The sequence below is a fragment of the Poecile atricapillus genome, chromosome 13 (assembly GCF_030490865.1).
Source record: "Poecile atricapillus isolate bPoeAtr1 chromosome 13, bPoeAtr1.hap1, whole genome shotgun sequence".
NCBI lineage: Eukaryota > Metazoa > Chordata > Aves > Passeriformes > Paridae > Poecile > Poecile atricapillus.
In genome coordinates, this window is record NC_081261.1 from 15,703,281 (window position 1) to 15,716,482 (window position 13,202).

General features: G+C 44.1%; 1 protein-coding gene across 18 annotated transcripts in view; it reads left to right on the forward strand.

Moving 5' to 3' along the window:
• Positions 1 to 50: 50 nt before the first annotated feature.
• ANKHD1 (ankyrin repeat and KH domain containing 1) overlaps positions 51 to 13,202 on the forward strand; it is a 100,185-nt gene continuing 87,033 nt past the window's right edge. For 16 of the 18 annotated variants that reach the window (XM_058849043.1, XM_058849050.1, XM_058849041.1 and 13 more), the window contains exon 1: positions 76 to 1,016. In XM_058849043.1, the coding sequence (XP_058705026.1) occupies positions 738 to 1,016 (279 nt within the window). In that variant the 5' untranslated portion in view covers positions 76 to 737. Of the gene's footprint in view, positions 1,017 to 13,202 lie in introns of all 18 variants that reach the window. The other 2 variants (XM_058849059.1, XM_058849058.1) reach the window with 2 other exon arrangements.

The following is a 13,202-nucleotide window of genomic DNA, read 5'->3' on the forward strand; positions in this document are numbered from 1 at the left end:
GCCCGGGGGTCGCGGGGCCCGAGACCCCCGGAGGGACCCGAGACCCCCGGGCCACGTGGCCGTGCGGTGACGTCACAGTGGGCGTGACCGAAAGAGCGGTGAGCCAGGGCGCCCAGCCTATGGCGGCCCGCACCCAGGAAGGGGCGGGGCCATAGGGAGGCGCGCCCTTGAGTTTGATTGGCAGCTTCACAACCCAATCACCGCTCGGAACAGGCGGGCGTGTGACGGCGTCTCGCGCTGACGGAGTCCTTCAGAGGGGTTCGAAGGGGAGGCGGGCCCAGGGCACGCAGGAGCCAATCGGGAGACGCCAGACGCCTTGCGTTGTGAGCGATGTACCTTTCGACCAATCAAAACCGTGATTCCTACATGCAGTTTGATCGACAGCTCGCTTGCCCCATCGACGACCGCAGCTCCGCCAAGGCACATGATTGATGTCTCGGAGAACCAATCATAGCTCGGAAAGTTCAGGAAGCGAGGCCGGGCGAGCGGGGCGGGGCGGCGCGCTCTTACCGCCTCGGCGTGCGCTCTCAGGGCAGCATGCTGGGAGCGCGTGACGCGCCCCTGAGTGGCAGGAGCCGCGGCCAATAGCGCTCCGCTCTCGCCCGAGCGCGCCCAATAGGCGTGCGCGGAGCGGCGGGGGGGCGGCGCGGCGGCCGCGGCCGGGTAGGGTGTGAGAAGTTAGTGGCGCTGCCGCGGTGCCGTGAGGGGACGGAGACGGCCGGGCCCGGACCAGCGCGATGCTCACGGACGGCACCGCCGCCGCTGCCGCCGACGAGGAGATCGACTCGGTCGCGCCCCGCGCGCCGCCCGCCGCTGCCGAGGCGCCCGCCGCGGCCGGGCCCTCCCCGCTGGGCCTGCGGGCCGTGCGCCTCTTCGGAGAGGCCGGGCCCGGCGGGCCGGGAGGCCCCGGCGCGCCCGCGGCCGGTGAGGCCGCCCTCGACTTCAAGCTGGCGGCCGCCGTGCTCCGGAGCGGGGGCGGCGGCGGCTCCGGCAGCGACGAGGACGAGGTGTCCGAGGTGAGCGATCCTGGCCCGCCCTCCTTTCCCTCCGCCGCTTCCTGACAGGCCCGGCCGGGGCCCGCCCGCCCTCCCGCTCGCCGCGCCGGCCGCACCGCACCGCACCGCACCCGCTCGTCCCGGGCCTCCCGCCGCCATGGGCGGCTCCCGGCGGCCCCGCACGGCAGCGCGGCCCGGGGCCGGGGAGGAGGCAGCGAGCGCGGGGGTCTCGCCCCGCCGCGCCTCCCGGCGGCCCCGGGGAAGGGCCGGGGGCGGCCGGGGCCTCTGCGCGCCGCGGCCGCCGAGCGGGGTGAGGATGTGTCCTGACCTCAAGGAGCCGCTTCCACCTGGGAGCAGGTTTGGAGGGGGAGGCGAGATCCTGCTCGACTCGACGGAGAACAAAGTGAAGCCGTCAGTCCCACTATTGCCGCCCTGGACGCGGGGTTCCCAGACACGGATAAATTCCTGTAGATATAGCTATACACACACGCTTTTATGCAATAGTAATATTTCTTACCCAACAAAATGGAAGAGAGTAGTGGAGGTGTCTTTCTTTGATCTTCCAAACCTGCGGAGAGGTTTAAAGGGAGGGTGTGGAGGAGGGACGGGGGCCTTATCCCAACCCAAATGGAGCGTTGTTGGACCTGTTAACTGGCATTTAATGCTGCTTTATGTAGCCTAGGGAGAAAAGGTAAATGAAGGCTTTTATCTGTCACTGCCGCACCAAAGGGTGAATCTTCATTCCTTAGTACTCTTTTAGCAGAAGGTGGGATCACAGACTTTACATTGTTTTAGTGGAAAGCAGGAGTGAGTGGCTACTTACTGCTTGCAAGCTTTTTGCAGTTATTTTGTGCTTCTGTAGGAGAAAGAAAATAGCCAAGGTGATACATACCATTTTTAACTTGGAGGCCAAGCAAGTGTACCTCAGGATGTGTCCTTGTTCCTTTTGAAGAGATGAAAGGAGGGGAGCCTGCACTCATCCTTCTGTGGCTACATTTTTTGCCTTCTATTGATGACCATATTTTGTCCAGCCCTCCTGAAACCTGAACCAGATCTTATCTGAATTTAAAAAAATGATTAAACTGATGCAGATCCACATTTGCATTTTGCTCATGACCACCTAAGCTGCATTAGAAGTGGTGCCAACAGCAGGACATTTAACTAAACTCCAAGTCTAATGATCAGGCAGATGAGCACTTGTATATGACCATTCCTTGTGTGATTGGTGTTCTGGACATCCACGTTCAATCCCATATGGAATTAGGTGTTCCAGTACATACCTGTTTGGGGGAGCTGGAAGACCTATCATAGATAGAGTAGGACACAAGTAATCGATGAGTGTCTCCTCTCTAGGAGGTCTTTTATGTCACATTTTAATGTATCTTTGAAGATACAAAGCAGTAGCTACAAGACCTGGAAAATTATGAGAAGTGGGCTACATCAGGGTGGTGTTTGTGGCTCTTTACAAGGTGAGCAGAGTCCTACTTTGAAAGCTTATCCCTTTTGAACCCACCCCATTATTTAAGGGATGTGAAGATTGGACAGCTAGGATGTTTACTAAGCACTCTTTTGACTAATAGCAAGTATTAAGAAAGACAGCCTATTATAAATAATGTGTCTGGGAGGTTGCCATTGAGGTCAAAAAAATAAAGGTTCCCAAACAGTTCTTAAATGATTCATTTGAAAAACCTGGGGAAAAAAAAAAAAAAGTACATTATTTAAAATACAGAATAGAAGAAATTAATTGGAATTGAAATATTTGAAGTTTTCCACCACATGTGGAGAGGAGGTGGGCTAATCTTTGAGTTGAAATTGCCTGGGGAGTTCTGTGTTGTGTTTCTGGTTGTGGAGAGTTACCTGGGGAAGAAGCATGGGTGGAAAGAATGTGCCTAGCCTGGGCTGCATGGCTGTGAGCACCAAGGGAGAATTTTTTTTAATTTTTTTTTCCTCAGCTATTTTTTTTCTGAGAACTAAGGAAGCACCTGTTGTCAGTGGTGGGTGTTTCTCTTTGGTTTTTTGTTTTGTTTTCTTTTTTGAGCAAAGAAAAGGCAGTTAAGGTCCAGGGATGGAATAGTGCAATTCTTGAACAGCACTGCTTTGAGAAGCTAGTCAGTCACTGTTTGGACTGTGGTCTTGTGCCATGAGTCACTGATTTGGGTGTATGCCTTCAGCTATTACCAGTGGGTGGAATTAGTGAGAACTAAAAGGGAGAATTAAAAATGAAAAAAAAAAAAAAGTGAGTTTTTGCCATGCTGCCTTGATCTGTTCTCTCTACTTTTGGAGCCATAAAAATAATGGTATAATATTCTGTAGGCTCTGCTGCGTGTCCGCAGTGGTATTTAGGTTTTGTATCCTTGTATTAATTTGAGTTTAATATGCTAAAATAATTGGACTGGTCAAAATGGCAAATCAGTTAGAAAAGAAAACCATCAGGGGAGTGCAGAACAGCAAGTGTAACGAAGTATTTATCTAGAGAATGAAAAGAGCAATATATTTTAACCTGGTCTTTCTGAAAATATATTGCATTTCTTAGATCAGACCTCCAAGTACTTTACAGTGGAGAGTACTGTCCCCATTTTACAGGTGAAGAGGGTGTGCCCCATTTATCCTGGCTTGCAGAACTGGGAGAAAGTCAAAGCTTTCTGGTTTCCTAGCTCAGTGCCTGCCTATGGTAGCGACCAGGCTCTTGGTTGGAAAACCAAGGACTAGAGTGAATCCTGTACAGATGAGTTGTATTAGGTCCACAAGGTGAAATTTGAATGCAGCTGTGCAGAATATTTTCTAGAATTACCAGTTAAAATTATCACATGCAAATAGAAACAGTTGCAAGCTGAAGCATGTCTTTGGGCATGGAGGGACGAGGCCAGGAGGTTTGTGCTATTCCTGTGCAAAACTGGCTGCTGTGGATCTCCTGGGTGCTCAGAGAAACTTCCACCGCTGGCTGCAGCCTGAGAAATGAGGTGGTTTTGACCTCAGTGCAAATAGTTGCTTAGTTGCCTTCTAAGCTTGATCAGGGTGTGAACACAGCCTGCAACTTGTTTAGAGTGAGATTTTTGGTGTGACTTTAAATGTATTATTACCACTCCTTGTGAATTTTGCTGGCACTTACAGTGGTGCCAAAGGCACAAGCATTAAACAGCCTCCTCCAAGCTGGCTGTGAGGCCTGTAGGTCAGGGTGAAGGTGTGCTGATTAGTGCATGTCCATGGGGTCTTTGGTGGCCACAGAAAGTGCAGGTCCTCATCAGAAACCCTCCCAGCAGCAAAGTGTGGCAGGCAGGAGTTGAAGCAGGTGATGAATGTGGCTGTGTTAGTGCTCAGGGACAGTGTGTTTGCTGAGCTGTTGTAAATCAAGTAGCAGAAGCTGGCGGTGCCGACACAAGTACCAGATCTGGGAGCTTGGTTCAGTAAGTGGCTTTTGGCATCGAGTGTACAAATGTAGCAAATCTCTCATATTTTGTTATTCAGGGGTTTGGAGGCCTTCAGTGACAACTGGAGCTCACCCAGCCCTTGGCTATGGAGTCAGCTCAGCTCTCGGCTTCCCTCTCCTGAGCTGCCTCCACCAGCTCGCCTTACTTAAGCCTCTACCTATTGCATAAGCCTCTGGGGATATTTACATAAAGCATAATTAAAAATCAGACATAACATACCTCCTACAAGGAGTAGGATGAGTAGTTGAATGGCATGCACTCCAGAGCAGTTCAGTACCTGGAGATTTTGTCTGGGGTCCTCCTCCCCTCAAACTGAGGTCTTTTAATTTTTAAACTGGGTTTGAAATTCAGAGTAAATGTGTAGTTTGTTTCAAATTAGCAGTGTTGTCTGTTAAAGTCATTGCTGCATTGTTGAACCTTCCTAACATGGATCTGCTTTGTAAATGGTGTGCACAATGCATCTTTTGACTTCTGAGGTTAATGTAATACTCATTCATTGTATTAGAAACAATGTATATAGCAGCATTTTATTTACCATAAGGAATAGAAATTCAAAAAGTGGATGCAAATTCAGGTAGATAGTATTAAACAGAAAAGCCTTTTCTCTGAAAAATGTAGGTTTCAGTTTAGCAGTTGATATTTTTCTTTTGACAAGCTCTTTCAAAGTTGAAAGATGGAAAAAAATGAAAAAGTTTTATCCAGGAATTATTCACTGATTAGAAAACATCAAGTGATAACATGTTCAGGTTTCCAAAAGTATTGAGATGACTCTTCAAGATGCAGAGAGCTAGTTAGTAGGGTATTCATTTAATTCCCAGTCTGATTAGGCATCTAACTTCCAGAAAAATCCTGGTAGGTATCTCAGTAACTTTGCAAATCTGGCCTGTGGTAACCAGAACAAGCAGTGTAGTTATGGTTAATCCTATTCAATAACATTTTACAGTGAACTGATTTCTAAGGTTTCTTGCAGAACTTGGGTCTCCCTTTAGTGCAGCTTGACCCAGTTGAGTACATGACCTAAAATAAATGTCAGCAACTGTTTTCTAATGATAGGTGTAGAAAGTAAAGATGTGAAATACTACTGTATAATTACATAAATATGCATTGCAATCCCTTGGTAAGGAGAGATTTGCCAGATTTAGCAGAACATCTATATTTAGGTACAAATTTGCACATAGGTTTCACCAGTCAACTAGTCACAAGTCTAGTGACTAGGTGGGGGGTGGGAAGGGTTTTTTTGAGCATTAATGCTGAATCATGAGTTCTTGTGTTCTGATTTAAATTGGGGCTACCCAGCTGCTCCCCCATGGCCTTGATATTGGGCAGCTCTTCTGTCTCCTTTCCTGCCTTGGAGGATGCTGAGCTCCAGCTGTAAGGACAGCTGGATGGTGCCATGGGGACATTGTCCTCTGCTCAGGGCTCAAACCGTGCCTGCAACATTCACTTGACAGAAGGGTCAGTGTGGGGGGAAGGGGAATACACAGGCTCTCCTTTTTCTGTGCACACGTGTGGCCTGTCCTTTAAAACTGGGAGCAGCTCCAGAACTGAAGTGGGGTGTTTGTTGGAGCCCACAGCTGGAGCTCAGCCCCTGCAGGTGAGGAGGCTGCAGACCTTCAACCTTAGGAATTTTGAGTTCTTGTAACACATACGAAGATTCCTTTAAAGTATTAAGCTGTTATTGGTGAATAAAAGTGATTCTTGGATTTAAAACAGAGACAAGTCTTGACTTAAATGGAAAAAGGAACCTTATGTTTCTTTCCCACTGAAAATTTCATGAAGCAAGAAAAATAACTCCTGCATTTTGTTTGAGGGCTCTTTGTGGCAATGTTTAAGTGAAGCTCTGAAGCCTCACTCATAAAATGCTTTAATTTGTCTCCTGCAGATGCTTTCTTCCCTAGCAGCAGCCCATGTGCCATGCAAACACCAACCAAAGGCCTCGTGTAAACCTTATCTTCCTAGTGGGAATGGCCTTCTGCTGGAATGGGATACTGTAAGCAAACCTCAGAAATCAGTGATTTGTACGAGTGCTTAGGTAAATTTAGGGGGTTTTTGAATAGTGCCTGGTCTCAGAGGTTATCTCAAATAGAACCTTTCTGGCTGACACCTCATATGACCTTGGGCTGTGATAAACTGAAGATTACTTTAACTTTGAAATGATATAGATACTTCTTTTCTGTAGCAACAGACTGCAGTAACAAGGTTGCAACCTGTATGTTATAAATCCTCTGCCTCTGACAAAGTGGGGTACAGGTGAATTAATATTTGGATTTAAGGGTTAATTTAGTTACGATTATATGCTATAGCTCTAAATACACAGATATATATTGTAATAAAATACAGATAGTTTGGGGTTTTTTTCTCTCAACAAGTAGTTCTCCCTTTTTGTTGTGAAAGTGCAGAGGTTTTATTTTGCATATTTTTGGAGGAATGCTGAGCAAGTGGAATTTATGGAAATACATCCTATTATAGGATAGTATCTTCTTTTTACTCCAGCAACTCATTACTTAAAATCTTTTTCTTACATAATGCTGATTATTTGAAAATTTTATAAAATACTAGAAAATTTTCTCAGTTTTTGTAGTATTGCAAATCTTCTTCTCAAGAAATAGAATAGAAAAAGATAGAAACCACTTATTATGATAAAATATAAATAAAAGAATTGGTCCTGTGCTCGATCCTGTTACTTCTTTCCTGCTTTTTGTGAGATGAGACCCCTTACTCACTTTGGTCCTTTGGTTTCTAGAAGGAGTTGAGATTTTTTTTAAAAATTATTTTCATCTTTAGCTCTTCCAAAGCATCGCAGAACATGTAGGAAAAATGCTGGGGACTTAGAGGGGTTACTCACAGTTGAATTCTGATGATGTGTTTTCCCAAATGCTGGTGGTAGCTGAGAAGAGACAAGTGTGGCTGGCCCTTCTGGCCAGGAGAGCTTTTCAAAGGTACTTTCCTGCATACCCATCCTGCAGGAAGAAAATACTCCCTAATAAATAAAAAAAAGAGGATGTTGTGGACACTGAGCCAGCAGAAAGTTATCTTATGTGTTTTTAACATTTCATGTTTTAGCATTAGGTTTTAGCTAGGTTCCTAAGTTATTCTCTCTTGCCTTCAATAAAACATAGGGATTACTAATTAACTAAGATTTTCTTCTAGGAAGATCTCTAAATGTGTTGAACTTTTCCCTTTCCAAAACCATGAATTAAACTAAGAGTGTCACAGGGCAGGTAGGTAAGTCAGTCATATTTCAAACCAAGGGGGAAGGGGATATCAGCATTTAGGGCTGAATGATCTGCCCCCAAACTGTGATCCTTGGGCATGGTGAATTCTGAGCACCACCTTTTTTTTAATGTGTTCCTCCACGGCCTGAAAGGGAGCCAGAGGGAAAGAGTCTCACCTAGATGTTTGGCATATAGGATTTCTTAGGATAAATCCAACAGCTTAGATAAATGCCTTTCTTTTAATTGTTTTAATAAAAGTGTTACATTTTTAAGCCTTTTACTGCTACATCTTGAAAATTGAGAGGATCATAGCTAGGGCTGTCTGATAGTTTCTTTGAAATGACTAAGTGATGGCTCAGGAGCTGCATTGGGGTTTCTGCTACTTTGGCAGTAGGACAGCATGCACAGACCTGTTTATCCAGGCCTTGAAAAGAATAGCTGCCACTAGCTTGTGCTCTGAGAGGGCTAGAAAGGCCAGGGTGATTTTTAGTTTGCTATAAGCCTCTAGATAACTTCATTAGTCACTTTAAATGTTGATACTCCTCTGAAATGTATGGGTTGGCCTGGCAATAGATTATTGAATTAGTATTGTATTCAAGATCCACTTGTATGATTTTTTTTTCTATTTAGGCATTGGCTCCTTGGATTGAAAAGAGATTTTAAAAGGTCATTTCCAAGAAGGTGGCTTAGAATGCTTCCCATCTTGGTTGGGTGTGAGCTTTTACATCAGCAAACAAATGCATCTATTTTGTCTTAAAAGTTGCCTTCACTTTGTTTTAATGCCTGGGATTTAATACTCGAGTAAGGACACTGTCCTGAAAGCCCTGGCTAAATTGATGCAACCATTCTGTTTTATATTCTAATAAATCAAATACTGAATGACACCAGCTGTTTCTTGGTTCGAGGTGAGGAAAGAAGAGGGGCTCTTTCTGTGGGAATATTAGATATAAAAAAAACGGGTGAGGAGGGAATCCCAGAGCACGTGGGGAAGATGGAGCATTGAAAACATGATTTAGAGTGAACCGAGATAGAATCTGTGAAAATAAGGAGTTCTTAGTGCAAGTGGTGCTTATTTTAGTCAAGTTTCCTGGTCTTCATTCAAAGGTTTTCTTTGGTATAAAGTACATGTCAAGAACTGGCACTAGTAAAGCTACTGGGATTGATGTGAATTTTGAATAAGCTTCAGTTGTCAGTTCCAGTTCTGTAGATGACAGCTCCTTGTTGCAAAAGATTGTTTTGTACGTGGGGAAAATACAGTGATAATTATTTTTGTTTATAAGACCTTGAATATGTGATATATAAACAGGCTGGTTTTAACAGCTCTTTGGGTTTTTTCAGTAGTCACTGAGATGAGTAAATCTTTTCTTCTAAACAGAGAAACTTTGTAACATTGCCAGTTTCTTGTACCAAGAGGAGTCAACCTGTGTGTTCTGCCTTAATTCTGTGAGAGTTAACAGGCTGCAATCATGTTGCTTATTGTTGTGAAACAGTGTTTTAATAAAAAGAAATTGTAGTGCTCTTGCTTCTGGAAGATCTATAGATCAGACAGCTCTTTCCAGAGGCGTGTGATAGGATGTAGTTTGGAGTATTCAGAACTACTTAAATGGCATAGTGTCAGTTGGCTGCTTAAGAGAGAAATAGGTAAGTGATAAAATTGACATGAACCATTTGACAGCTGCTTGTCCAGGAATGTCTGCTTATGGTTCAGTATGAGTGCAAGAAAATTGAAAACCAGGACCAGCAATCTCTGGAAAGGAAGAGTAGTATAAAACATTAATTATAGTTTATTATTTTATCTGCATGTTTCAAATAACAGCTGTAATTTTGAGAACTGACTGGTGACTTGGGGTGCCAGGCTTGAGACCCTGTGGTGAAATAGCCATAAAGGTGTCAGTCCTTGCTCACTGTCTGCTGTCTCCCATCAGTTTAGTCAGCTCGTGTGGTAACACATCCAGAACATTGCATTTTGTGTATGGATGTTGGGTTCATGACCCACACTGTGTGTGTGAGGGCCTTTCATTTTCTGCAGCAGCAAATCGTGAAGTTGTGTCCACCTGTATTTACACTGTATCTATAGCAGCGTTTGCAACATGAACCTGTGTTCTGAAAGGAGCTCATGGCAGCCCAGATCCTATAGCTGCTTCTTTCATTAGCTGGTAATTGCATAATATCTATGGGAATAAAGGCTGTCCTTTAGATAATCCTGCCTCCAGTCAGTCAGCTTCCTATTGCAATCAGAGCTAAACAGATTTGCACCTCTTCTCTCCCCGATCCCAGTCTAATGCTCTGCCTGCAGAGCTGCTGCTGCTGCTGCAGGTGACAGCTCCACTTAAAGGTGGAGTCACGGTCAGGTTTATGGCCTCACAGGAGCTGAGATGATCTAATGCCTTTCTGTTTCCAGGAGAATGATTTTCCAGTCAGACCTCTTTGTAAGTCCATGAAATTCAGTAAAGTGGTAGAAAATTGTTTCCTCCCCTGAGTTTTCTCCCTTTTTGATGTGTTAAAACAACCTATGAAAGTGTGTGACAGCTGCCTGAGTTGTCACAAGGTGAGCAGTACCTGGAAATGATGCTTCAGGTACTTTATTCTCCCCACTGAGGTGGTGATGTCCCCGAGCACCTTGAACCCCTCAGGCTGGCAGGATACTGTGTAATCACAGCATCCATAGTGCTGGGCAATGCTCTCTTGGTGATTCACAGGTCATGGTGGCTGCTGTCTTCTTGGGCTGAAACTTTTGGTTTTTAATGGAAGAAACTGTTTTCAGAAATTACAGCTCAAGCCAAACAGAGTGGGTATGGTTTTATATAATTAATTTTGTCTGAATTGGTGTCCCCACTAAATCTATGTTGTTTCTAGGTACTGACTCTAGAGTGCTTCCCTGAAATGTTTATTTTCTTTCTTTAGCTTTGAAGTGCCAATAAAGGACACTGTCCTTAGACCCCACTGAAAGGTTTTGTGAAAATACCCACATTAGTGTGTGTTTTTAACTCGTCCTTTACTCCATCTCTTGAAATGGACATGGTTGTGCAGGAAGGCACCTTAAGCAGGTGCAAAAATGTTTGATTGGGCTGGCAGGGTAAGAGTGTTGAAAAGTGCATTCTCTGGTAAATCAAAACCAGGCCTTTTGGTGGTGGTAAGTCCACACCAAGGGGGTAGTGCTGCACTTACTCGTGACAGGGAGCATCTAAGAGTGTCACTTCAGGGACAAAGTCCTTCACTGTACTTTCTTCTTGGAATAATTATTTTTAATGGTTTTAATCGCTGACATCCTTTATATGTGGAATTTCAAGGGGTTTGATGTCAAATTTGAAATACAAACTAATTTTCAGTCTTAGTGCTATGTCCTGTCACTGTTCCCCAAAATTTTTAGAGCCGGATTGCAAGTATTAATCCAATATTGGTATTCAGTTTAATTAAAGACATGGCAACATAAACTGTTAGAGGTCTGGTTTATCAGAAAAATCCACAAGAACTTTCTGGTGTGATCCTAATACAGCATTGCACATGTTTTTAATTATGGTGTGAAAATGTCCAAATGGAGTTATAGAAGTAATTAGGAAGGGTTTCCTAGCACAAAAGAGAAATTCAGGCAGTCATTTATTTGCATTAAAAATAGGACTTTAGGAGTCCCAGTCAAGAGCTGGGGTCCTCATTATTTGTAAACACTTCACAAACAGAGCAATGAATATTGTTACCCCCAACTGTTGTTCATAGTTCAAGCGGTTCCTGGAAAATACAAGTTCAAGAAAATAATTTAACAGCATCTTTCTCTTTCCTATCTACACTTTTTGGAAAGACAGTCTTCCCAGGAGCACTAGTGTGGCACAAATGGAAGGAGAAGGTAGAGGGAGCTGTCTCTGCTGCTGCCCTTGCCTGCAGGAGGAGGAGAGAAGGGTGCTCTTCTGCTAGCCAGGAAGGTTTTCCATGCTCTGTAGCCTGTCAGGAGCAGGCTATTTGTGAGCAGGTCCAGGCTATTCTGGGAAAAGTACTTTGCTGTAGTGCAACATAAGGAAGATCAGTTTAGATTTAATATTAGAAATGTGTTGTAACCCTGCACGTCATTGTCCATCTCACCAGAATTACCAGTGTTAGTGGTGATGTTGGTGCCTGCAAAGTCCCTCTGCATCCCCCTGACCTGCAGTAAACTCAGTGCTGGTGTTAACAGATAAACACTGATGGAGCTGCTCTGGAGGGAGGAACCAGGGGTGTAACTGGATCTGCAGAGCTGGGAGGCTGCTGCAGTCCTGGCAGAACTTCAGGCAAGGTCCATCCTTGCTGTGGAAGAGCACGAGACACAGTGTGGTGAAGCCCTGCCCTCGAGTCCTGTGCAGCTCCTTGGGTTTTGGCTGGGAAGGTGAAATTGTTTTGGCAGTTAGAATAATATCTTGAGTCCATGTGTTCCTAATGAGCCTTCCCAAGTAAGATGCTTATTAACTGCCCAAAGTAGCTCGCAAAATAATCCAAAAATAGCACAGTGACTGGTTACTCTATCACTTTGCTGCAGATCTGATTAGGATAGAGCAGAGTGCCTAAATTTTGCCACATGAGCAGTATATTATGTCTTCCAGGAATGCTAACATGAAATATGTTTGGATTTTTTACTTGCTTGTTTTGATTTTTAGTGGAGTTTATTTTTTGTTTAAATATCCAGATTTGTTTGGTATATTTGGGATAGTTTTATTTAAAAAAAAAAAAATTATTAATATGTGATCATTGTAGGTCACTTCCATTCATGAAAGACACCTTATCAATTAGGTAACTTCTCTCTCTGCTATTAGTGATAAGATATCCAACTGTTCATTCTCCCTAACTTTGTCTTAGTGTGTGAGAAACTGCATTTACAGAAATACCAGACATTGAGTTGAAAATACATTGAAGTTTATTCTGGGAGGCTGGCGGTGGTGCAGCTATTTTAACATTTTGCATATGAAGTTCCAGTATTTTCACACTCAAGTTATATTTGTTTTGTGGGTATATTATTAAGCTCTTACTAAAAAACAAAACAAAAACTAAAAATTGATGCTCAACATGTGCAGTAATAATGGAAGAATCTGCCTTCCTGTGATACAAAACTATGATGAAAAATTGTATATGAAGCAAGATTTTTTGTGAGGTTTTAAATGTGCAAGGTCTCTGGAAGTGTGGTTGCTGATGTAAAGAGCTGAAAGACAGGAAGAGTTAAAAAGAGTTATGAAAAGAGCAGACTGCACCAGTACTACCCAACTTGTATTCTTAAGTAAAAACTGTATGTGTAATTTACTCTAATTAGTAGTGTTTGCACAATCATTGTTAAAAAGAGAGCCTTGTTTAGAGGCTCCTGTAAGCAAAGTGTATTCCCTCTTGGGGGGAGAGAGAGGTTCCTTGCATGCTGAGTATTTGTTAATGCTGAATTAACACTGATTTAGGTTCAAGAGGTGGATTGTTACCTATAATATCCAGTAAATACTTCCCAGTGAGCTTGGGCTGGCAGCAGTCGGGGAGAAATGGTCCATATTTTTCCCAAGGTGTCAAAACCATAAAATTTTAGAATTTGCAGTAGGACAGCTTCTGGCAAGTTGCTGCAA